The 26,564-nt window shown below is 39.2% G+C and overlaps 1 protein-coding gene across 1 annotated transcript in view; it reads right to left on the bottom strand.

The window, feature by feature from the left end:
* Window positions 1-20,933, bottom strand: part of LOC108573259 (rho GTPase-activating protein 100F) — a 36,460-nt gene extending 15,527 nt beyond the window's left edge. Inside the window, exon 1 of the mRNA XM_017935653.1 lies at window positions 20,715-20,933. Coding sequence (XP_017791142.1) covers window positions 20,715-20,933 — 219 coding nt within the window. The remainder of the gene's footprint in view (window positions 1-20,714) is intronic.
* Window positions 20,934-26,564: the final 5,631 nt, after the last annotated feature.

The raw sequence follows: 26,564 nt of genomic DNA, 5'->3' as shown, positions 1-26,564 counted from the left end.
CGTAGACGTGTAGGTATAATCCTGAAGTAGAAGAGGATAATTCGGAAGCCCATTCTCAGGTTTGTACGATAGATGCAGAAGATGGTAATGTAAATCTAGATGATAAAACAAATGTGATTGAATTTTAGAGAAGTGGAAAGAAAAGCCGTTTGTCGTTTTCCACTGTACAAGCTCGTTTCAAAAAAGTGAAGACTGTTTCTCAACTGTATAGGTGGAAAGAACATCTAATGCATGGTGGTTTTAACAGGGACAAATACAGATTTACAGCAGAATATGTACTGATGAAATTTCAAGATGTCCTGGATAAAAGATCATATTATTCATGATATAGATTTGCGAAGGTGGACCCTAGAAGTAAAAAAACGAGTCGACTTCCCGTTATTTAGAGCAGGAAGATGGTGGGTATGGAATTTTAAAAAAAGCAATTAGTGACATTGAGAACAGGTTTGAATCGGTAATACCATACATCGTTACCATTAGCGAAGAATCGACTTACAATATAGACGAAAGCGGTTTTAATCTGGTGATGCATTCTGGACGGATATTGTCCACTGTCGGAACGAAAATGATCGAAGCCACTGTTCGGATCCTTTATCCTCTGTAACACACAGTAGGTAATACTATTATGCCTATTATATCCGCAAGTGGACAACTCCTTTCACTCCTTTATGTTGTATTAAGAAATTCTGTTTAGACCCGCTAAATCAGGGAAACTTACAGCTCAATATTTTAGGAACTGGTATCAAGAAATATTTTTACGAAACATTGGAGAGAGAATAACCTATTACTATTAGATTTGTGAACAGGATATTGCCCTGGAGATTTTAAGTACACCGAAAAAGATAAATGATTTGATACAGCCTTTGAAAAAAAAAAAAAAAAGTTTCTCGTAAATTCTTTACTACCACGATGTCGGATATTAAAAACCATACAACTTTAAACTGAACTTTTTTTCCATATCTTGTACGGTTTTGTAAATATTCACGATAATATGAAATTTCACAATTTCCACGAAGGGGTGTTTTCACCTCTAGGACCGTTTCATTGCCGAAACAAGAAATATTTTCATTATTAGCGTCACTTGAACTACATTTCTACAAAGTTTCACAATTTTTTGAATCATCAGGTTATCAAGCTTCTCTTGTCAGACAACTCTTAACCCTTTACACTTTTTTAAATATACATTATATTTCAGAATATCTTCTTTTCACTTAAACAAGCAACGTTGCACGTGTATTTTTTTTTTTTTTTTTGAATTGTCGAGTAGCCGAACTTCCTTTGTTAGAGCAATTCGATGGTCGTGTTTTGAAGTTAAAGCTTTTTTTTTAATTTCTGCTTGATCTACTTTCGTCCTATTCATACAGGAAGCACCGTCATTGAACGTTATCAAGCAGGAATTAGCAAATTAATTCGAGAAAAAAACTGATGGCTGGCAGCTGAAGCACCCTTCAACAGGAGACACGAGTAAGCGATGCCGCCCGCCGCTGAAGATACTTGAAATTTTCGGCACTTATCCGTCTCCCTTTCTCGTCCTCCGCAACGAGGGTGCTTCGCATTGTGGGCCATAGTGCTTTCAGTCCACCTCACCTCTCACTTTTATCCGTTCCACCGTTTCTTGCTTTGTTTTCGCTAACATTTTACCCCTTTACTTCTCCATGTTTAGTCCACTAGTCTCTCTTTTATCGAGAATCGAAATGGTAAAGTATCAATTTTAAGGTTCTTCATTCCTCCAACGTCATAATTCTCAATTTCACTCCTTACAGCCACTCTAATCACCGATTTCTCCACGTAACCAACTCTAATTACCACTGTCTTCCCCCTGTTTCGCCACTTATTTATCTCTTTACGTGCTTCCTCGTCCCTCTATCTGCACCCTCCCACCACCCACTGGTAACCCTCACAGGGTCCAGTGACCCTCTCCACAGTGAAACCCGACGTCTCGAACCCTGGCGAGGGGGTGTAACGGCTCGTGCGCCAATGTACGTAGTAATGTTCACCGTGGCGATGGTAGTAACGATGGTGTTAGTAGTGGCTGCGCTTCCAGGCTGCGGGAAGAAGGCCTGTAATGGCGCACGCCGGCTTCTGCGTTAATTTCTCGCCTCTCGAGCTGCGATTAGTGCTCTCGTAGAGGGTATGTACCATCACTTCTAGGGTTCGGATCAACGTGTGAAATTTCTATGGGAATATTATAATCTCAATTTTATTACTTCTTCTCATACACATTTTTCTCATGCAATTACAATTTCAATATTTTTTCCTTGGCTTCATAGATAGAATTTTAATGATAATTTTAGGTTATGTAACTTGTATCTGATTAGGTTATGTACAAAAATGATTTAAACGTATATACATGTATATATCATCCAACGGAGGGATTAAAAGATAGGTTAGGTTAGTAGATCTTGTAGAATACTTTCCAAATCAGCCAAAAATTGCATTCTAAAACGAAACGAGAGGCGATCATGTCGACCGAGTACACCAAAAACGGAAAAAAAAAAAACTCGTAAACCAACTATTTTCACATTATACCCGCTTTTTCCTCATGAAAATAAAATTCAACGAGCAATAAACCTCCCTTCGAGCGACCGTTAATTTTTTTTTTTCTCCAGGTCGCGTGAACAAGCTCATTTTTCCACAGCGCCCATAGAAAACTGGGTTCTCTCCTTTCCACGAGAGAATGCAGGTCATCAAGGCCTTTCATTCCTCCCTACCCCTTCGTATTAGGCGAATTATTTCGCGAGGAATTAATTTGAATGAGGCCACTTTTTTTTTCTCTCCTCCTACCTGGAAGCCACAGTCGGTATTAGAGCGTGGCGTTTCATTGAGTTTCTGGACGAAATTGTCGGCGCAGGCGTCACAACCTTTCTCCACGACGGAACGACCTGTGTGTGTGTGCGCGCACGCGTGCGCGCATTTGCGTTTGTGTGTGTGTGTGTGTGTATTTGTGCGTGCATGCGCGCCTCCACCTTGTGGATCTCTCGTCTCGCGTTGTTTCACGCGTTTTAACGCGATTAAATTCCTTTATCGCCGAGAATCATCCAGATCGTGAACGATTCTTACACTTTTTTTCCATCGTGGCGGCCATTTTGGTTCTCGTGGATGACCCATGGCGCTCCAATTAACCATGATGTCAATTGTCACAGTGAAATTCTGAGATTCTTTTTGATAAAGGTTGTAGGTTCACTTACTTCCAGATTAGTGGTTCAGTTAGGTTAGGACAGTTGTAGATTACAACTTCTGCCAACTTTTGCTTCCACACGTGTATGTTAGGTCATTTTTAAATTGTGGATCAACATGTTTTATGTCAGTTGTAGGTCATAGGTTTTCTTATTTCGGGATAGTTGTGAATTGCAGGTTACGTTGTCTTGGAACAGTTTTAGATCGTTCCTCCTTTCAATTTTTCATTCCAAAATATTGACTAAACAACTCTAAAACAATGGTAGATTATAAGTTAAATTATTCAGGATCAATTGTTGTAGATTAGAAATTACGTTGTGGTTATGTCTTCAAAAACACTTGCAGATTATAGATTACGTCATTCCGGAAAATTTGTTCGCCGAACATTCTTTTGAAAATATAGGTTAACCTATATTAAGCAATTATCGATTATGTATTAACTTCTTTAACACACGTTACATAAATTGCACACTATATATAATCTTGTGCAATTACGTATTATTAAAAAGAACAAAAAAATGTACCTTTCTTTTTTGTTTTTTTTTTTTTTTTTTTTTTTTTTTTAAATTAGTACGATCGAATATTTTCTAGGCGATGAGAAGTTAAAATAAAAGGAATCATGGGAGGAGATTTATCGTTCCACTTCCGGCAGCAGTGACGGCCGAGTTTAAACACAGCGTGAAGCGTTAAATGAATTACTTTCAACGCTTCAAGTGGCTATTTCGCGGCCGACAGAGTATGGAGAAGTGGGCAGCCGACGAAACCAACGACGGGAGGGGTCGAAAAACGAGGAAGGAGGGCAGAGGGTTAGCCTAACGTCCCGCTGAGCTGAATTCAAGGCGGTCGATTTACTACGGCTCTGTTTCAATTTGGCACCGCTCCATTGGCTCTCCCTCGTTCAAAACCACCCCGATGAGGAATAAAATGGGACGGGGAATCTCGATAAACCGAAAGTATCTCAGAAACCTTCAGGGTATAACTTCAACAATTGTCCTGATTAAAATGGAAAAGATTAACTTCCATCTTCGAAATAAAAAAATGTTTAAAAATTCTAAATAAATTTTAATCGCTCTATCAAGAGATAGAAATGTTGGGGGAAACTATACTTCATCTAGGAAATTCCAACATTGACTGTAATTAAATACAATTGTGAAAAAAAAGTATATTACATCTTTCAAAGGAAACTCTAAAAAATTGTAAATTCCACTTGAAAAACATCAAAAAGATTTTAATGGTTAAATTGAATGGTAAGAATGTTCGTACAAAAAACTACCACTGAAAAAAAAATCTAAAAAAGGAAATTTCAAATCTCGCTAAAAAAAGAAACAAAAATGAACCCATCGAAGGGTGGGACCGTTCCAGAATAATGTAGGGCATCGATAATGGGTTTCTAAAAGAGAAAAAAAAAAAACAGAAAGAACCGAAGAGAGAAACACGGAAATCTCTTAAACCATCAAGGGGGAGAGGAGAGAGAAGTGGCGCGATCCGGGGGAACGATAAAAAAAGACCGATGCCACGGAGAAGGAGAAGGAGGAGGATACGGGGATGAAAAAGTTGGTTGACGGTGGGGAGGGAGAAGTGATAGGGGGAGAGTGGAAGCGTAAAGCTACGCTACTGCGCGTAGTAGCCCGGAAGTATCAGTAGTAAAACGTAGTAGTAAGTAGTAACGGCGTGTACGCAGGCGTACGCACGTTCGGAGTCGAAAAAATGTGCCGTGGTGGGAGATTCGAGGACGAAAGGGAGCGAGAAGGAGGATCGTTTGCGGTTTCCCGGAAGGAGATGCGCCCGAACGTGGAGGAGAAACGTGCACGGTGGTGGGAGAAGGCAAAGTGGTGGGGGAAAGAAAAGGGAGGTAGGACGGACAAGGATACCGGCGTGGGAGGGGAGTGTTAGGGGGTTTGGCTGATGAGAAAATGTGTGCAAAAGGAGGAAAGAAGAATAAGGGTCCAGCATGGTGGAGGTGCAATCTGAGGAAGGATAAATGAAGTGTACTTTGCAGAAGAAGAAGAACAATGTTGAAAGCTTAAAGGATGGCAAACTTGGTGAATATAAATTGCAGGAGAGGAAGATTGTAAATAGAGGGTGGAAAGGGGGTGGAGGAGCATGCTTGAAAAAGAAGAATACCAATTGTTATGCGGACTGGGCAAGAACAACTGAAGTATACTTCAAAAAGGACACAGGGTATGTGTATATGCGTCTGTACAAAGGGGGCGAACAGAAATTACTGAAGTGCACCATAGAGAAAAGGAAAAGGGAGGGGAGAAGAGGTGGGCAAATAGGCTGAGGCACAAACAAAAAGTGAAGGCAGCAGAAAAAGAAATATGTGGAGGTACGGAGGAAGCCACAAGGAGACACCAGACAGTGGTTCGAAGAATAAGTGATCGAAGAGCTGGAATATCTTCTTCGACAATGAACCGACAGACCTACGCGTCTCACGTAAGAAGAAGAAGAAATGGACGAAGGAGCTCAAAGAGAGACCCAGACTATGCCTGAAAGAAAGAATAAGTGATCCACAAGACTTGGAATACCTTCCTCGACAAAGAACCAGAAAAACCTATACGACCAAATATAAAAAGAAGAGAAAGATCAAGATGCAGACACTGGTCTGTACAAAGAGCAAGTGATCCAAAGAGGCAATGAAGTAACCAACAGCGAACTCATGCGCCCAACATGAGAGGAAGAAATAGGAAACAATACCACACACACAACCGGAGAAAGAGAGACGAGATAAAAGAAGAAACAGCCAGAGTTGGAGAAAAAATTGTAAAACATAGGAAGAGCCAGCCAGGTCTGTAGGGGAGGGCTCAATCCTGCAATACGATGCTCGTCAAGTGCGCCTGCGTCTCACGATCCTGAAGTGGCTCGAACTGAACTGAATTCAGCCACTATGTGCGAGTGCGCGCGCATATCTCTCTGCTCTTCCTCGCTCGGCCTTCTCTATCCGGGTGTTTGACCACATTTCCACACTGGGTCTGTGCGCGCGCGCGCTCCCCCGGAGGTCGATGCACGCCAGTGTGCACTCTCTCTATGTGTCTACCGGCTTATGTACATACGGGAGTACGCCGAGAAGTATGTGGCCCGTATGTACAGCGTGGCCAAGTACGTACAATACGTGACATATATTGCGCCGGTGTACACCGGCTTTTTACCAAGTTAATACGGCCCCTAAGCGAAGGGTTGACTGCAACAAAGCAGCATGCCCAATTCTTCTGTGATTCCTACACCTCTTACCCGTATCCTTGTCATCCGATTTCTGCCCAGGAGAAATTTCAACCGCAGTTCAGATCGAATAGAAACGAAGAACTGTCTCCACTGCGCGGACGAATTTTTTAACGTAATTGACAAAGTCGAGGAATTAAGAAGCACGTTTTTCTCAGGGAAGAAGCGTCGCGATACCTTCTCCTTGTTAAGCCTGCGAAGAACGAATAAATTGAAGCCTGCTCCCTCCTTTTTCTCGGTGAAAAGTTTCAATACGACGAACTTTCTTATAGCGAAACCCAGTTTAAGAATTTCCCGGTGGTGGCAATGAATGCAATAAAATTTTCGAAAATTCCTCTCTATTTTCGTTCCATTTTCATCAAGTATATACTGCAGTTTCACGTAAACAGGATCGCTTTTACAGAATTCAGCAAATGCATTTCGAAAAATTAATGTTCGTCACAGCCACCTGTATGTAGCAAGGCTAATTTATCGTACGGAATTATTATAATCGGTATATATGTTATTTCGAATAAATGTAGCAATGTTCAATTTTTAGGTACTAATAGAACAGTATTGATTCCATAAATTTTTGAATATTTAACGTATCACCGCCATTTTGGAATCATGGTGAGCTAGAACTGGTGGAAAAGTATGAGCTACGCGTACCAGTGCGTAGAGTGAGCGACATTAATGGCCAGCCACGAGCATAGGGCCGTCAAACTTTCGCAATTAGCAAAGTAAATTGCCGGTAACCTTTCGAACTCGTGAAAGAGCTGCGTTTTCATAAATTAATAACGTGGATTGTAAATTTCAAGATTTTGCTTGCAAAGCACTGCCCCAACCTTTTAGGATTTGTCCAAAGCAGAGGAGTGTAATTCTTTTGGTAAACTGAGGAGCTTTCAGAACAAGTAACCAATTACCACTTTTAATAAACCAGGAATTGCAAAATGAAAGGATGGATTTACTACTGACTGTAGAATACTGAAAATTCCTCCGAAAGGGGTCATCAATTATTAGTTCGATAAGTTGAAAACTTCCGAGAATAATCTCATTCGTATTCTTTTTAGCCTTTCGGCTGACAAAGACGGTTACAGAATTTCTGGGATATTCTTCCATCTCACTGGCTAAGAGAATTTTTAACGGTCTGTTCCATGAATTGTCACTGAGACTGTACAATTTCATAAATGAATATTTAAACAAAGACATTCTTTAGTTTCTTAAATTACAGCCACTTTGAAATATTCTTTGCATGCAAATGATATTACAACCATTTCAAAGTACTCTTCCTTTAAGTTAAGTTAAGTTAACCATTACAGGAATATCTCATAAATATTCCTTTGATCTTTTAATCGACGAAGGCTGTTATGAGGTTCCTAAAATATTCTTCTTTCTTGCTGCCTGCAAGGTAATCGGAAGTATCTTAAAAAGAACCATTTAATTGCCAGTTCCACAAATAGAAACTTTCAGATTATAATCTTATAAATAAATCTTCAAGTGAAAACACTTCTCAAGTCATTTCAAAGCAAATAACTGAAGACCTACTAGCATAGTTTCTAGAATATTCTACTTTCAAATTTAAAATTAAAGATAATGCGGCCATTGGGGAATATTTTTTAACCTAAATACATCATATTTTGCCCTAGATCATATATACCGAACAAAGTTTCGTATCTGTGGTATAAATACAAATATAAATAAATATAATAAAGAATTAACGCACAAGAAGAAATTCGTGGAATTTTATTAAATTCCAAAAAAACAAATGTCCGATTTCAATTCTAACCTCACGAGGTCCTTAAACGCTGCAACCGAACATTCTTCCGTGTCCCAGATGGCCGCGTATTTGTTCGAGTACCATAGAAGGGTACACTCGTCGTACAATTAATTTCCAAAGTGTCTTTTACGGAAGTTCGACAATTTACAACGAATGAGTGCACTCGTAACTTCACGAGGCAGCACTCGCGCGCGTAACAACGTCGGAACTTTCAACCGTGTCCACATAAATCAAATTTCCCCTAATCTCCACAATAACGACAAACAATTTCGTATACAGACTCGTCGAATTGTCCACGATGACAATTACACCCGTGATTCTTTTTTTTCCTCTAACCAGAATCTCGAACACAGGTTATAAACACCGATCTTTTGTGCGTTCGTTATGTGCGCCGAGGAAATGGAGTGTCTGCACGATTTTCTCTGGAGCAAAGAAAATCGAGTGTAGACAAAGATACGTATTCTAACGTGTATTTTTCTTCGATAGGATTATAGGCGCAGCTTGTGCACGGGTGAGCAAGATTACCCAATAAGCGGCTCTTTCTCTTCGACTCGGCCGATAAAGCAGCCTTGGCAAACGTGGCCGATTTCAGCAGACGATATCTTCCGAGTGACCGACTCGTCTTCGGAGTCGAAAGTTCTCTTCAGGCCTGTTCAGAACCCACTCAGAGTGTTCCTTTTATCGGAGTCGCATTCTGGAGACTCTTTTGAGAAGTAGGCACAGACGCTGTCAAGCATGTGTGTTATGTGTGTGCATGTATGTGACGGGTATACGTTAGGTTAGGTGTGCTGTCTATGGCACATAGAACAACGTTAATTCTCTCTGACGGCGGAAGGAAACTGCTTTTTCGGCGAACCTGGAACGTTTACAGCGTTTGGTTTAGAAGGCGAATACTCTAAAGTGGCTTTAGCGTTATCTAGCTTACGAAGAATATTGTAATATTATTGTATATCTGCGGTATATTTGATGTAAGAGAGAATATTTCACAAAGTAGCTGCAATTAACACGGTATTTGGTGTAGAAGAGAAATATTAAGTTAGGTTAGTGTAGTAACAGAATATTCGAAAAAAAGAACGATATTTAAAACCGTGTAATTTTATCAATTTTTACAATTTTTCAAAAATTCTTTCACATTCTTACATCACAGTTCGCACGCTATCGATTAGTTGGCAGATTTCGATTCTACCAACTTTTCAGATAGCAAAGTACATATCCTCTTAAGTAGGATCGTGTTTCAGTGTGAAAAGTTCACAGGAAAATAGTGACGCAGAACGTGTGCAAATATTCCGGCGAGTTCGTGGCGGCATAATGATATTTCGAGGCGGGCTTTTCGTCCACAAAGGTGGCTGCCATGTCTCGCATAAAAATACGTGCGGTGTCTGCCGCCAATAGAAGCCCCGGTGCTTGAACTTTTCCAATAACTTACGTGAAAGGATTGGCCTGACTAGGTGCACAGAAAACCTCATGTCGTCAAGAGTCGATCAAGGATTAGGTGTGGAATTTTCTGGTCCAATTAGCCGCCATATTGGCTCTGCGTGCACTTTGGGAGGTATTTCGTAAAGTTTTTAATTTATCGTAACAGGATAGAGATTCAAGCTGCTCGATTTAATTTCAAGAAGAAAATAATCGAAGCTAATTTCAAGGAATAAGTTTGTATTCCTTTTTATTTTTGCTATTTTCTGAAATGTTTCAAAAACAGTTTATATTTTTTAGATAATAATCCTAATAGTAATTCGTAGCACAATTTCCTTTCCGAACGAAAAGTGAAGGAGGAGGGCGAGATAACTCGAGAGAGGATGAGTTAAAATCAAATTACGATTAAGTAACCGCTGTCCTAATTGCCATAAGCAGTGTTACGTGGAATCAATAAATACGAATTAGCGTTCAGAGCGAAGCATGTACCAGGAAAGGGTCTCATTAGAATTTGGAATGCCCTGCAATATCCTTCAGGAATGAATTTTTTAATAAATCGAACATTTTCCGATAAAATTCGCCGATAAAATTTCACGTCGGAAGTCGGTATCGAACGGTGCCTCGCCTTTTCGAATTTATCACAGAAATTGTGATTGATTCAACAATAAGTTAGGTTAGGATACAGATTTCATCGGTGAAATAATGTATACAGGGGAGTCTGAGTACACTGGTACTCTGGTTTTTAACTGAATTCGAGGCATTGAAATTTAACCGAGCAGCATAGCGTTTTGTTTCCAGAACTTGATTCTCGAATACTTCGACAAGGAAAGAGAATAAGTGAGATAGACGTAGCGTGTCAAGTAGCGACGGTTGAGACCTGCCACTTGAAAGGGATATCGCCTGCGTTGCAATGAATCATTCAACCTTAAACATTTCAATTTCTCAAGTTTTCATCCTATCTTCGTAAAAATAGTACTAACAAATCGGCGAGATTCTCTCAATGAAAATGAGCCCAAACACGACAGAAATCGGACTAGTTTTTGCAGTAATAAATTTAAATGTACCGGGTAGCTATTTTTACGGGTCCTTTTAAAATTGATTACTGTTAAAACTAGTCCGATTTATGTCGTGTTTGGACTTATTCTCATAAGGAGAACGTCACAAATCCATTGGTGCTGTTTTTACGAAGATAGGATGAATATTATAGAATTTTGTTTTCATATTGGATGATTCATTACAACGCTGGCGATATCCTTTTCATGTGCTACGTCTCGTTTACACCCGCTATATTTTTTCACTTTTCGTGTCGATGTGTTTAGGTGTGCTGTGATGAAGGAGGAGTAACGATGGTTCGTTTAAATTTAACTGAGCATGAATGTAATAGTTGCGATGCCCTTTTGAGGTTTAGTTATTGAAAAGAAGAAATTCTTGTTGAATAATTCATAAATTTTGAAAATGGCTGACATATAGGTTATGTCTACATGGACAAAGGTGTAAAGCAACGAAGTAGGAGAAATAATCCTGGCTGGTGGTACGAATGGATATACACACACACACACATACACTTACCTGTGTATTGACGTGTGTCCGATATCTTTGATATGCATGGCAAAAAAAAATGGCGGTGGGTCAATCGAACGATGTGCATGAGGAATGAAGAAATAAGTGAAAGAGGAATCCACGAAATCCGGAGGATTTTTAGCTTTGATACATGCGCGTAATTCTGATAGACGTGATATCATCTCTCGTGCGGAATTTTTTCCCCTAGGTCTTTCGGTTGTACTTTACCTATTGGAAACTGGACCATCGATATTTTCCACTAGATTTTGCAGAAGGTATAGAAGTTAAACATTAAGTCGTTAATATTAAAAACTGGAGGTATTAATGTAGTAAAAGAATTAGATTATTTTAGATTAGGTTAACTTGGTTCAAGAATTATTGGGTACTTAGCCATCTACATTATATGTGTATAATCTACGATCAACGCGATGTCGATTTTCGACGTCATTGCGTCACGCATTTTGACAAGTTGAAAAGCGAGGGACAATGTGACTCGAATTAATTTCACGTAGGTTTTTCCGTGACACACTGTGTGGTTTGGGAAATCTGTCATAAACCGTATCTCGAATTATTGGACATTATCGTTGCCAACCGCAGCTCGTATGTTCAATTCGACGTTGTACATCCAGAGAGATAATTTGAACGCTCGCCGACGTCTACCGTAATTACATTATCTTCGGGAATCAACCGGAATAAATTTAGTCGCATGCACGTTGACGTGGTTTATTCCCGGGCAATCGCTATAATTGTCTCTCATTTGCATCTATGACACGCTCCTTTTATTCCCCCTGCCACCAATTCCTCGAGGTTGCCTTTTACTGTCACAAGATTAAAGGTAAATTTAAAGGAAAGCTTCTGAATGAATGAACGAATAAAATTTTAAGTTAGACTTCATCGTTTCGTTTCTTACTTTTTCTTCCTTTCAGTTTTTTGAGAGTGTGCAGGCAGAATCGGTGAAAATGTAAATGACATTTTTTATCAATGAAAACGAAGCTTAAGTCAAGTTTCATTTCATTTCTTTCTTCAGTTTCTGTTGAGAAGTTAGCAATATTGATATAGTAGGTAATATATCACCATTGTACACCGTATAGTAACAGTAATAGTGTGCAAATTGTATACTAAATAGTAATATTAATAGTACATCAATGTCATTATTGTATACTGTACAATAATACCTAATAGTACAGCAATGAAGTAATACTAATAACGTAACAATGTTACTCTAATAAATGACACTATATTACATGACACTAGTGTCATCACAACATGGATTCCCCTTTTTTGACTTTTTCTCTCCCAAAAGATTCTACTATACGTTTCACATTTAACAGAGCCCTCAACATCATTCTATAACCTTTGACCGAGATGCTCCGACGCTGGATTGAATTACTCGCGTTCGTTCGATTACTCCCAATTTCATGAACTTGCAATGTATCCTCCCTATCTGATCAATTGAACGACTACAGCAGAGCGAAACAGAGATTCCTTCGAAAGTTTTCATTTCGCATCGACCTCACATCTGTTAAATACTTATCCCTCTATACCTTGTATCTTGATAATTATGGGACAAATTCTCGAGATACAAGAGACTCGGTAATGTATGATTAATTTCGAATGTATTTCACTGTTGAATCATTTTATTCAAATCCCATCATTTAACCCTTTCGTAATCTGTCCAACACACACGCCCCACCTGAATACTTGAATAAAAATTCATCTCAATTTATCATCCATTACAGATGAGATGATTGGTAGATAAATAAGAAATTCTTAAAAACCGTACTTCAATAACAAAAAAAAAAAACGAGTTAAATTTTGGGATTATAAATAAAATGATTCAGAAAGAACATCCACGGGAAATTAATCACACCGTATCGAATCTTTTTTTCACAAACACCAGGCAAAATTTATTGACGAGAGTTTACACGGAAATGAGAGAGAAAGAGAGAGATTTTTCTCGCATGGATTGTTTTGGCGATTGCTGTCACCGATATTTTTTTCCCTCGTCGAAAGCAGAGAGCCCATTCTTCTCCTACCTTTCCGCTCGATTTTGCGGAAAAATTTTATTCAAAAACAATAATCCCCAGGAGGCTCGGCTCGCGTATCACGATGTTCTATCTGTCTATATAGATGGACAAATGAAACATCGACTGTACTTTTTTCTTTCTGGTAAAAAATACCGCACTTTTGTTTATTTGAACAAATTGAAAGAAGTTAAAAAATTTGCAAATTTCTTAAATGAAAAATCTTGAAAAGTTCCGAACCATCGTGTGTTTAGAAGGGTCGAAGCGTTTGAGGTATTAAGAAACACACTCTTTGAGGAATTTCCACGAAAATGAATCAGCTCCGTTTGAACACGAAAGAGCGGAGAACGCGGAAGAGGCGAACACGAAGCGGAAAATACAAAGGGATTGCGTGGAGCGGCCGATAAAAGGCGTTTCGAGTGCCCCCTCCGATGATTAACCGTAGCTTTCCGAATCAGCTTTGGAAAAGGTTCGTGAATGATTTTTAATGAGGTCGAACGGCCATGTCGTCGTCGACAAACAAGGAACTCGATCTCTCTCTATCTTTCTAGCTTCTAATTCAACCGTGGTGAAATTGTCTCCAGCGATTGCGAGAACCAATTCGACCCTCTTTTTTTCCCCCAACGTTTCGTCCCTTCTTGCAACGCTCCCTTTAAGCTCTGATGCCCTCGGGCTGGTTGCATCGTTCCCTCTTTCTCTTTTTCTCTCTATCCTCAGAATCTTTTTCGCGAATCTTTTCATGCGTTTTCGCGGTGAGCCACGGCCACGATGGTTCGCTGGAGGTGGCGATGAAGAAAAGGAGGGAGGCAGAAAGGAGAAAAAGCATCGTAACGATCCACGACTGCTCCAGTTCCGGTATGTGGAACGTACGAGAGGTATAATTGCGGCTCGGCTGAAAATCACAGGGACTTCCGTTTCGCCCGACGTCTCTTCCCTCCGTCGTTTTTCACCCCATTTTTCTCCCACCGTACGCACCAGCCATCCATCAACCGTGTTCCACGTAGCCGCGTCGCTATTTGGGTGGGTTCCGTGGTGGAAAATAAAAAAAATTGTTAAAACTTGTTGATTGACCTTCAAAGTCACAAATGGATCTCCCTGTCTCTCCCTAGCTCTCCCTCGTTCTCCTTAGAAATTTTAGGTTTCACTCGCTTCTGGAGTGATGTGATGGACCTTAGGAAATATATCACAAGCCACCAGAACTCGGTCATGTACCTAACCCATAGTGGGATCGCCCTGTCTCTCCCCGGCTCTCCCCGACTCTACTCTTTTTCCACCCCCTTAATTTCACTCCACTCTTTTTGCGACACGACAATTGGTCCTCAATTATGAAACCTCCCTCATCAGGGTAACGGGTGATCCGGAAAGGAAGGGTGACGAAAGGCCGCTTAAGGACGTATCGTACCCGACTACCGTTCACCCGGTTGCCTCCTCTCAAGTGTGTGTACGCGATCGAATGCTTCGTATGCATGTACTTTTCGTGTCATCGCTAAATTGATGAAGGGTCGTCGTCATCGCCGATAGGGGATTAGACGTTTTCTACCCAGTCGCTTCAAAGTACTAAACTCTTATCCATCAAGTCCTTATTACCCTACATGTTGCACATGCTCATTTTTTATTGAACCATTCCCTATTTTATTTTATTATAAAAAATATAATTCTGAAACGGGAGTCATTTCATGGTTAATAATAAAGAGTATGGGCAATTATTTCTCTGGACAAGGAACCCCGACGACTGGAAAAGGCATAAATGATCGCCAGAGCCAGAGTAAGATAAATTAAAATCAAAGGATGCTCGAGACTTTCCGCATATTACACTCCAAGTCCAACCTTTTTCCCCTTCATTCTTTCGCCTTTCCCTTTGAAAAACCCTTTCCCCATTGTTTCATACCATCTCATACCACCTTCTACCATCTTACCAGCCAGTCTCATTCCTCACGACGAACCATCACCCTTTCTCCTCGAGATCTCAAAAATACTTACTGTTGGATGTTAAAATTTCCAACAAAAAAAAAAATCCTCTTCAAGATACTGTTAGAATATTTATCCAACGTTGCAGTCGTGCATGTAAATGGTTGCATAAACGAAATAAAAATTCTCGATGAGCAGAAAAACTGCTTCGTTGTAGTAACAAGGAATATCAACGGATTACAATGTAAAGGGGCGTACTTCTTTCTCGGAAAGGCAATCTAATATTTAAATCTTTCTGGAAGTGAGGCGACCCGACCGAATCGAACGCCTCGGGCGTTCTCTACAGGACTCACGAGGAAACAGCCTTGTAGAAACGTGACCACAATTCAACGTGGTACATTTTTAAAAATTCTAATTTCCTTTTTCAATACTTTCAAATGACGATATTTTTCTTTCTTGTTTCAAGATATTTTCTTAGACTCTTTGATATTTTTCAACTGTCAACTCCATTTAACATTACAACCTCCCAATGTTATTTACAAAAATAGTTCCCGCATTATTGTACTGTAAATCGATGCAACACAAGAAAATGATAAATTCAATTTTTCTAGACTTCCTATTTAGATCACTTTCGTCGAATATTTAGAATAGCAAATTTCAATTAAAATGATCTGAGAAATGATGAGAAATCCTGTAATATACTGTACTGGCTATTAAATATTCTCTACCAGAAGCTTTCCGAATATTTAGCGCGCCAATTATTCTCAAATATCGGCGAACAAACGCGTGAAACAGTGAAAAATTGTGACACGGTGAAAGGACGACGTGTTCATTATGCGACGACCACGCAGGAATTTATTACTCGTCCCGTGTACCCTGATCGATAGCTAGCGAGCTATTGATATCGATAGCAGATGAACGGGTCGTAATGAGCCCCAGGCGTTATGGGCAGGCGAAAAGGTATTCTGATGGCAATTATTTCTGACATCTATTGGGTGAAATATTTTTAAATCACCATTCAGTCACGTGACATCGTTATTGAGAAAATCCAGGTTGAAATAAATAAAGCATACATCCCAAACAATTTGGGCTATCTTTATGTGCTACACCAATGTATTCATTATAGTACTCCTTTTTTCCTCGCGAACCGTAAATTCTTACATTGGAACGTACAACCAATGGAAATTCGAGCTGTGATTGAATGATTTACTAAACGAGCAGCCGGGTCATGTCTATATTTATATGCAATTGGTTGTACTACGATCCATCTTGAGCTCCGAAAATTGAAACCAGGTCTGAAGGAAAGTCGTTCTCGATGGTCAATTATCGCAGTCGAAAATACACGTCGTTCTCCATATTCGGAACTAATTTCTATACGTGAAATCAAAATGGCTGCCGACTTAACCTCAATTGGCACTAAATTACTAATTCCGTGAATTTTAGCCAGAGATGCAACATATTTCTTTCACAATTTTTATGAAAAATTAATAACAATAGAATTTTTGGAAAATCTAAAAGATTAGAGATGCTTTAACACTTTCTTTTCGTAGTAATGGAATTTTTGTGAATTTAAGGAAATAATTGCAACAAGAAAATTGCAATACGTGTTTTTTTAGAAAGAGAGGTTATGAATTCTTTTAGGACACCGGTTGTGTCGCGGGCATCCTTACGAAACATCCGGTTCGCGTGCTCGATCGTACCCATAATGTACTCCGACTGCAACGGGTACAACGTCGAGTTTTCGCGGAAACATGCAAAATATTCGAGGTTGCCGACACGCGTGATACTCGGAAGGAACGTAAAGCCGGCTTCCGGAAACCTGCACAGCTCCGCTTATGGAAATACATCGAACCGGAAGTAGCTTTACGACGTCTATTTCTAGTCGCCGAGTTAGCTATTGGAGTAAGATTAGTGGAATTTAAAAGTGCATAATGACATGGTAATTAATTATGAAATAACGTAACCTAATTTTACGAGAACTTCGCTGAATAATAATTGAAAATTTATAATATCTGAATAATAATTTTATTTTTTTCATAATTTAAAATCATCTTGTTAAGCTAACCTAACCTAATAACATTTTTTTTACACTCAAAAAACTGAAAAAAGAGAAATCGACTCTCGATGGAATTTCGCGATACGAAATGACGTCGACACGGGGAGAGAAAGTTTTCCAGGGGTGATTCTCTGACCGTGGAAGAGCGAAGACGCCTAAACGACATCGTTTATTATTTTAATGACGTCATTAGTGGAAGTTAAATAAATTTGTCCGCGAGCCACTTCGTTCCGCGGCCTCGCGACAGTTTTATTCGTCGTTGTCCCGACGTTTGCCCACTTTCGCTACATTTGCGCCGCCATTAGTGTCTTATTTTTCATGAGTCATCGTCCTACCGCTCGCAAAGTTTGAAAAATTGCAACAGCCTAACCTGACATTCATTCTGATATCACATTTCTAGGTTATGAAACATTTTCTCATCAACAATCGAAAAAAGAAGAGGGTTAAAATTGAATGCTATGAGCTTTAGGTTGGCAACACGGGGATCACCCCACGAGCTGTCGCGCAGCTTTTGATACTTGCCGAAGGGAGTGTCCCTCTTTGTGCCGGTGTAGCACTTTTAACACACTTCCCCCTCTCCCTCTGAAGGGAGAGCAGCCTTTCACTGTGTGCGTTTCAGATAGCACGGAGGAAAGTTCGCGAGTTCACCATGAACATGGCCCAAAGCACACTCGCGATATTCGCAAGACGCTATGGTATACTGAACTATACTTTAAAGTGGCACTTTACTAGAGTAAACTGTAACGCGAATACAGGTTACGATTACAATAAATCACTTGAAAATGTGTTCTCAAGTTTTTAATAAAAATTATTATAAAGTTATTATAAAAATAAACATTTACGTTGGCACTCTTGAATTTTCAATATTAAATCTCGATACCTAACCTTACTTTCATATTTTAAATAACACATCTTCAAGTCAAACAGATATTTCACAGTGTATAACTGAACTTACGATGCACGAAACATACCTAACCATGAAATAAGCAGAACGAACCATAGAAGAAACACGGATACCAACCTAGATTGATGAAACTTAATCAGCGAGCGGAGTGGGGATAGTGTGGAGGGCTTAATAAAGCGTGAACGCGACAGATAATAAACACGAAATAATAGATTGTGAAATCTACAGGCTGGATGAAACGTTTTCCAGGCCGTACGACTGTTTTCGAGGAGACAATATAAAAATGACACGGCAGAGCTGTTACGTAGGCCCGACGACACCGTCTTTTCTTTTTCTGCCCTGTTCCCCCATTGTCTTGCTTCCGTTGAACTTGTGCACATAGCTCGTTTTCAAAAGGTGAGTTAGCGATTCCACGCTATGAAGGCGCGTCAACGGAAAATAAGACGCGGACACGTGACGAACGACGTAATACATATTCTTGACTCTGATCTACCGACTGTTCAATTTTTACAAAATAATTTTCGATACTGGCTGTCTGAAGAATTTTATATGCTTAACATATCGATCTAGGAAGTTTATGTGTATCTAGGTGGTTGGTAGAACTTCTAATCTGATTTTTGGACACTTCAAAGCGAAAGGAAAGTTCATTTCACAGGTTTGATATCTGTCAAATGTTAAAATGTGAGATAGTATTAATTTAACGAAGTTGTCAATGAATGCTGTTGTTTGGTCTATGGTTGTCAAACTGAGATTCTCGCTTATAAATCTAATAATTGTAAAATTTGTCACTTGTACTTAAAAAAATCTTATGCTTTGCATACTAACGTTAGAAAATATATGTGAATACTATTAGAAGCATGAAAAAGTGTTTGACTCTAACCTAACCTAACTTATTTTCTATTTATAATTATATACATATTAGTAACAAGTATAAAAACCTTTTTTATACTGTGCATCTATTAAAATCTCAAGTTTTTCAATCTAAATTACTGGCTACAATTTTCAGTTCACCATTATTATCACTAAAACTATAAAACACTGATTTAATAAACAAGAAATATAACATTGTCATAGAAATTCGAATGATTAAAACAATTTTATAGATTCAGAAATCTAACAATATTGCGTCTTAATATTGTGCAAAAAGCGTCATGAAATTCTAAATTTCCTTCACAATACATACCTACCTACTGGGAAGCTAGTTATCCATGGTTAAACGTTGATTTCAACGGGAAAATCAATGGTAGACGTGTACACACGTTTATTTGGTCGGTTCCTCATATCATCGAGTAGAATAGAAAATAATGGCAAGCTGCCGGATATTTGTGGGCGGGAGCGTGACAAATATATATGATAAAAGCCGAGCTGTTCCGCTCCGTATCTCGATATTGATTTATAACGGGCCGATATACACACAACCGTATCGGAACTGTGTTGTTCGATTTCCATGTAACGCATTCACTCAAAAATTTGATATTTCACTTGAAATATCAATAAGGATATTGAAACGAAAAATTCCGTTCTGTCTGCGAATAACTTCCATTGGAAAATGTAAGAGAATTTTTTCCATTAAAAATCTTTCTTCGCTGTATAAAAATATAAAAATTCGAAATATAAATAGAACGATATATAATTTTTCACGAAAGTGTTCTAATAATTGATTATGTTCACGTGCTACAGACTGCAACTGGACCACGCAGTAAGTCACGTGCTCGCACCTGACATTAACCTGATTTCACGGATGCAATGGTGTCCTACTGTTCGACGAACACGACCAGTGTAAATCGAGCACGGTAATCGGAGACATACGGAGGCACATCGGTTCTCCATTCTCTGTGCTCGCTTTTCCATCAAAGCCAGGAAATTCGTCGGAGAAAAACGTGCAAAGGAAAAAAGTTGACTGACTGACGAGCCGTTTTCCATCAACGTGGCTGCCTTAAATTAGTGTTTAACATTAATTAAATTATTCAGTTGTGGTTGGGAGAAAATTGCGCCAGAGCACTGCTTGTGACAAACTTCTCTCCCCTCTGGGGAGAACGAGCTTTACCTGGGAAACTGAGATCTCTTTTGTGCACATTGTCAGTGATTTTGTTTTTCATGCAGACTTGTGATCTTGTTCGTTGTGAAGAGTCTAGGGGGAGATTTAAAGAAATTGTTCAAGGGATTGATACCTTTGATGATATACGTTTGCATCTTTTAAAGGTATAAAATTGTGTGTTTTTTTGGTTAGATTCAAGAAAACGTGTCAGAAAAATGATTGCAGGGTTGAAACCTTATGTGTAATAATTTCTGTAGCTTTCAAACAGTCTATAACACCCATTCAAAGAAGTAGAACACTTATTTTCTTGGCAATAAGTTTACCGACTAGGTTTGGGATCAAGAAAACACTGTAGACCCACTATGACACTTCAGAAAAGAATGTAAAAATGCCATTTAAATTACTTTACATATGATAATCTTTCAACGGTTATTATACCAGCATTTTAGGCACAATTTCAACTTTTATGCTGCATAAGGCTTGATCCACATAAAGCTCAAGTAGTAATACATTGTACCAGCTTTAAATCTGATTCCAGCTCCATCTTACAAGGGTACCTTAACATTTCCATGCAAAGAAGCTTCTTTTCTTGCTCAAGGACCCCATGTTGCAGTTCATCATCATCAAGCATGCATCTTCCAAAATGAAACGGTACTCACTTTTCTGCGGCCGCAGCAGAGCATGGCTGTTGCGCTGCAGCTGCGGCGAGCTGTCGACGAGAGTTGAGGCTGATGACAGACGTAGCTGAGTCGTGCGCCCCCTTCCCGCTGCAGCTGCACCACGCGCACCTGCAGCTGCACCTGCTCCCGCTCCCGCTGCCCTTGACCGACACCGACTCGACCACCGTACTTGATGCGCACGTGTTTTCGCCACTGCATGAGTTCGGTGCGTCATGCCCTCTTCCTGAAATTCATCCACTGATCAATAGAAATAGGTAGTGAATGCAGATGATTCAATATAGGCTATAGAATGACTATGGATTTATTTGGAAATTTCTTTGCCTTCGAATTTGTCGTAGAGATTCTTCCAGTACCGTATCTCAGTTATCAGTCAGAAATGATAAACAGGGTGTCATGAATAATAATCGTGGTGTACGAACAGGCAAAGGGAATTTTCGAACGTGAAATTTTATTTTCAAGAGAATCGATTTTGAAGATCGATATGTATATGTGTGTGTAAGGTAGGCTAAACAAAATTATAGTATGAAAAAAACTTTGAAAAAAAATGTATTTAGAAAAGAAGAATTTCTATTGGACCAGTAGTAACGGAAATAATTAACAGAAATCAAATTACGCTGACCACACTGATAGATAGGATTTATAGATAGATATGTATAGTGACGTTGAAAACTATTTCCTATTTAAAACATGCAAGAAATGAGAAGACTGTAAATCAAAATTTTCAAAATCAATTCTCCCAAATTCGAAGTCTGAATTAATATCGAGGTGTCCCATTACTGGAACACCCATTAATTTTATATTAGTCCATATAATAAGGAGATCATTATCTTAAGATAGCGACTAACCTAACCACGAGAATTAATTGATGAACCAAAGAGGTTAAGTGGCAAATGGAAGTTTCGAAATCTTCATATGCTCCGAGCACGGCACAACACTATCAAAAGCAATCCATGTTACGTAACACGTCGTTGCTAAAAGGCTTCCAAAGGTGTTGCCCGTTCGGCTAATGCACTTTGTTAGCAAAGCAGCTCGTAGTCACAAATTTTTGTTGAAGCTAAGGATGCCAGGAGTCGCTCTATCCCCCTACCTTTCACGTTGGGGAAAGCAGGACAGATCGATCGATACGTACCAGAGAGAAAATCCGCCGGCTAGGTGCTCGTAGTACACAGGAAACGTCTCTATAATCTCCACTGTACAGTGAATAACCTAACACCATAGGGCAACACTATTTACGAACTTTTCTTCTCGTATATATTTACAGAAATTGCACTATTACCAATATCCTACACTTTTCACTAATATTTTCTCTACAATTATTGTATATTTTTATCAAAAATTCGTTCTAAAATTGTAGCAGAGTTTTGAATTAATTTTCTTACAACGTATGATATTAGAAATTACTGTATTACCGACATACGACATCTCTAGTCAAAATAAAATACCAAAATTGAAATAGGATTTTGAAAGGTAAACTATTATAGTTTAACTTGTGTATTTTAAATCACAAAGGGGACTGAATAAAGCGAGTCTAAGTATTGTAACATGGAATATCCCTTTTCTACGATAGTCGAAGGTTGACTGGTCGAAATCAACCGTCCTTTTACTATCATCCTCCCGAATCAAGCACGCTCAAGTTGTCTTCCTCGAATCCCCGCCGCTTTCTCCTCGCATTACCGCCGACCTCAACTTTTTTTTTGTACTGAGCTGTCTCTAAACTTTTTTTTACAATTGATATCTTCCACGCAAGTGGACTTAATTGAAAACTGCTTTTTTTCTCTTGTTCCGTCTAATTAGCCCTACTTCTGTCACTTTACGTGGCTGGCTCGATTCTCAGAGTCAGAAGGGAGAAAGGATTTTAGTTAAGTGACGAAAATGAAAGTGAAAAGAAATCAACGAAAGATCAGGTTAGGTTAGATAATTCTTGAGATTAGGAAAAAGAGTAAAATATTCAGACATAACTTATGCACAATAACAAAATTGATAAAAACGAGTCATTTATAAAAACATAGATTAGTGAAAGATGAAATACCGTATAGAATACAAAGTAACCAGCAGAGAAAATTCACCAGATAGCAGAAGAATCAATTGGAAGAGCAGACTCCTCGCCTGTGCAGCGAATAACGCCATTACACACGCGGAAACCGTGATTCAGCGTTAATTAATGAGCCTCGATTTAATCACGGTTGCAGCCGCGTTATTAAAAATTTGTTTCCCTCCCCTAGAGTGAAATGGAAGGGCGGGAGGAGGAGGGAGGGTGTCGAGGCAACGTCGGAAGGCCTCGATAATCGATAGATCCCCGGCGGCATTTATTTTCGGGTAGGACGAATGCAGAATGGAGATTAAGAAATGTGGAACGGGGATGAGCGTATCGCGAACCAAATTAAAATTACTCGATCATTTGGGAGTCGACGGATGGGACTACTCCATTAATAAATTAACAAGTTCAGATATATCGACTGGCAGGAAATAAAATTACCAGGTCACACTCTGCTTCTGCCTTACGATATACAATTCTCATCGAACGACAAAGTGTTAATTTAAATAATACAACTAAATTTCGCTGTACAGAAACAGGTATTATAGTAACCTAATCTAACTTCAAAATGAGCAACCGCGGAAAGGGTATGGATAATGTTCTAACACAGTGACAATGAAGTACTAAGTAACAAGAATTCAATTTAAATGAAGAAACGGTTATTTCAGAATGACCTAACCTCAAAATAGGCAACAGTTGAAATCGTCCGAAATTGACTTGAACGTGTCGTAATAACGTAAGAAGGACGCGTTTAAATCAGCAGGTGGGCAAGGGCTTGATCGAACTGAAACAAAACGCCTCCCCTGGCTCATGCACCCTTCACGTTCACCGAATAATCGATCGCACGTGGCTGTGCGCAATCACAGTTGACCTAGGGCCACTGAGAGTTATGCCAGGAATCTCATAAGCGGCGTCCATCATGACCGAATGTCTCAGTCTTTGATTCAATCGGGGTTACTATTCATGTCCGATACATTCTGTGTCAAGCTCGCTCGTTGGCTCATTAAGAATCAATGAAATCCTCAACCGCGTGCGGCTGTCGTGGCACATAACCTTGACCTGCTACCCCCCACTCCTCAACTGCCACCCTAACCCCCCTCCTGTTTGGTTGACGAGTCCGATCCTAAAAAGGGGGCCGAACCCTCGTGCAGCTCCGAACAATTTGTTGGATAATTTCGTTTCGTCGAACCAAACTTTTTTCCTCTGAGTAATTAACGACCCAGTTTGCATGGAGTCTCCGACAGTAGGATCCAAAAGTTGCGCCAATTAATACTACGTGGAGCTGGTAAGAAGACTAGCGCGATGGCACAGGGGTGAGAGGGGTACTTCGTTCGCACCGCCTAATCTTTCCGTCACGCGATGTTATCGTGTTCGGCCAATAATGACAATACGTGTGTCTAATTTCTGTGGTTGTGTTAGAGAAGGTAAGCCTACGGAGACATAACCCGTATTCCTTCCGCTCGTCTTCTTTCCAGCTCCGTACAGTAGAAAAAGCGAATTGAAAAGGGGAAGGGGTTGGTATAGCATACTTGAAAAATTTAATCTCGCACTCGTTAAAAGGAAAAATTAGGAAAACGAAGAAGTTATAATTTTGATTTCAAGGAAGTGGTCAATGTGATTGGAGGGGATATTGTCTCTCGTTCGACTACAATATGCACGTAATATACACACTCCTGTGTAGCTTGACGCATCTCCATAAACAACGTCGCGATGTTTTACGGGTAAACGGCCAATTGGTCCTTGGCGGTGCTCCGGCTTAGAACGCATTTCATGGAAACGCTCGCGCGGGGGAAAGAAACGTGCAAGGTAACGAGAAGGATAGTTTTCCTCTTAGTGGCACGAAGTTTTCATGCAAGCTTTTCGACAACGAACCAAGATTCAACACATCTTTTATTAATACTTATTAATTACTTTACTTTAATTAATTACGTATTTATTAATTAATTACTTCTTACTTAAATTACACAAATCAGCTGAAGTAATTGAAGAAACATTGAACACATCTACACATATATGTACATAGCAAAGGCTTTAAATGAAACATATCTCACGAGTAATTTTAACACACAGAATTTAAGTGCATATTTAATCATTATTTGAAGTACGTGCAGTATGCTCGACACAGGGTGCTTCTGTACGCACGTCTCAGACGCAAGAATCCGCGTTGTTGAATTGCAAAGAGGAAAACGACATCGTGTGTATCCATGGCGAAGATAGTGGATGAGGGGAGGGGCATGCCATGCAGGTGACTTCGTATATCCAGAGTAATTTCCAGCCGAAGCAATTCTCTGGGCGCACACTTGGAGGTTTGGACGGAAAGGAATGGTGAGGAGAGAGAAACGAAGAAAAAAAAAAAGAAGAGAAGATGGAGTGTGGTTCGATCGGTACCTTCTAAAAATCATTTCTCGTGTGGAGGGCCAACGAATCCCTGCTCGAGCAGACTCGGGTCACTTCTCTCATTCTGCTTCACGGATCACCCTCTCCTACTCTCCTGAAAACGAAATAGAGATGTCTAGGTTAGGTTATGGTTGCGTTCGTGGGATTCTAACCTTTTAATCTAGCTCGTTATAAATTGTACTTTTTCTTGTTTACTAAGAAAAATATTGTGGTTAATTGTGAAGCCTTATTTTTATCGAAAAAGTAGGAATTAATAATTGTTAGGGCAGTACAATAGTGAGCAGATAAAGTAAAACTTATAAAATATAGATACATTGTATGTAACCTTTAAGTTACATGGTATTATAGAGGCTTAAATGCATCGATACTACATATTATTATACAACAACAATAACAAATATTATACATGTATAAGAAGTATATGTACATTATTCTGTTATTGTAGAATTTCTGAGCTAGTTAGCTAAGTTAGGTTAGGTTAAAATATATTAAATCTACTGCAGATTGAAACTATTTCAATATTTTACATTTAGTTGTATATATCCATAAACTAACCTCAAAAAATAATTCTTGGACTTTCGGCATAAATATAAGTACACAGAAAAAATAGTTCCACGATCTCATGAACATTTTGTGATAAAAATATTGAATGTTTAAAAACAGTTTAAAAAGAACAGAATTCCGATGTACACTTTCAAAGAAATGTAGGTATATACAAAGATAGGTTATTCGACATTCGAGTTCCCGCAAGGCACCGATGAATTTTAAAGCTCCCTTGCGCGAAAATTCAAAAACGCGCGTATAAGCGTTTGGCTTCGACAGGCGGAAGGGCAATAAAGCTTCACGGACTCTCGACTCTGCCAGGTATCTCCGTGGGGAAACGTCAGCGTTTAAGCAAAGGAGCTTTCAATATTAGATAAGCTCCGAGACTCCTGTCCTTTCGATCATTGATCATTTCTCTTACTTCCCTCTTCAATAAACAACACAGCAACATAACTCTTAGTGCATTGGTCTTTTCAAATAACTTAACCTCAAAGGACCATCATAGTATGTATTAATCTATGCTTTGTAGTGGAATATCTTGTTGACAATAAAAAATAAAATGATGAAAACTGATGATCCCTCTAATATTTGTTGATCATTCTTCGAAAATATCGACATTCTTAAATATTCTGTTTCTAATTGTGTAATAACTTTGAGTAAATAACCTTTCAATTGTTTCATGTAATATATTTGATATTTAGAATCATGAAATTAGGTAATTCTCTAAATATTTTGAACATGCGACACAGTTTATTGTAATTTTCTATGTACGGAACATTTAAGTGATTGGTAACTTTCAATAAATGGTCTTTTATATTATACTGAATATGACATCAGTTTCTATACACTATCTA

Source organism: Habropoda laboriosa, unplaced genomic scaffold (genome assembly GCF_001263275.1).
Source record: "Habropoda laboriosa isolate 0110345459 unplaced genomic scaffold, ASM126327v1 scaffold134, whole genome shotgun sequence".
NCBI classification, from domain to species: domain Eukaryota; kingdom Metazoa; phylum Arthropoda; class Insecta; order Hymenoptera; family Apidae; genus Habropoda; species Habropoda laboriosa.
This window is presented reverse-complemented; position numbering and strand designations above follow the sequence as displayed.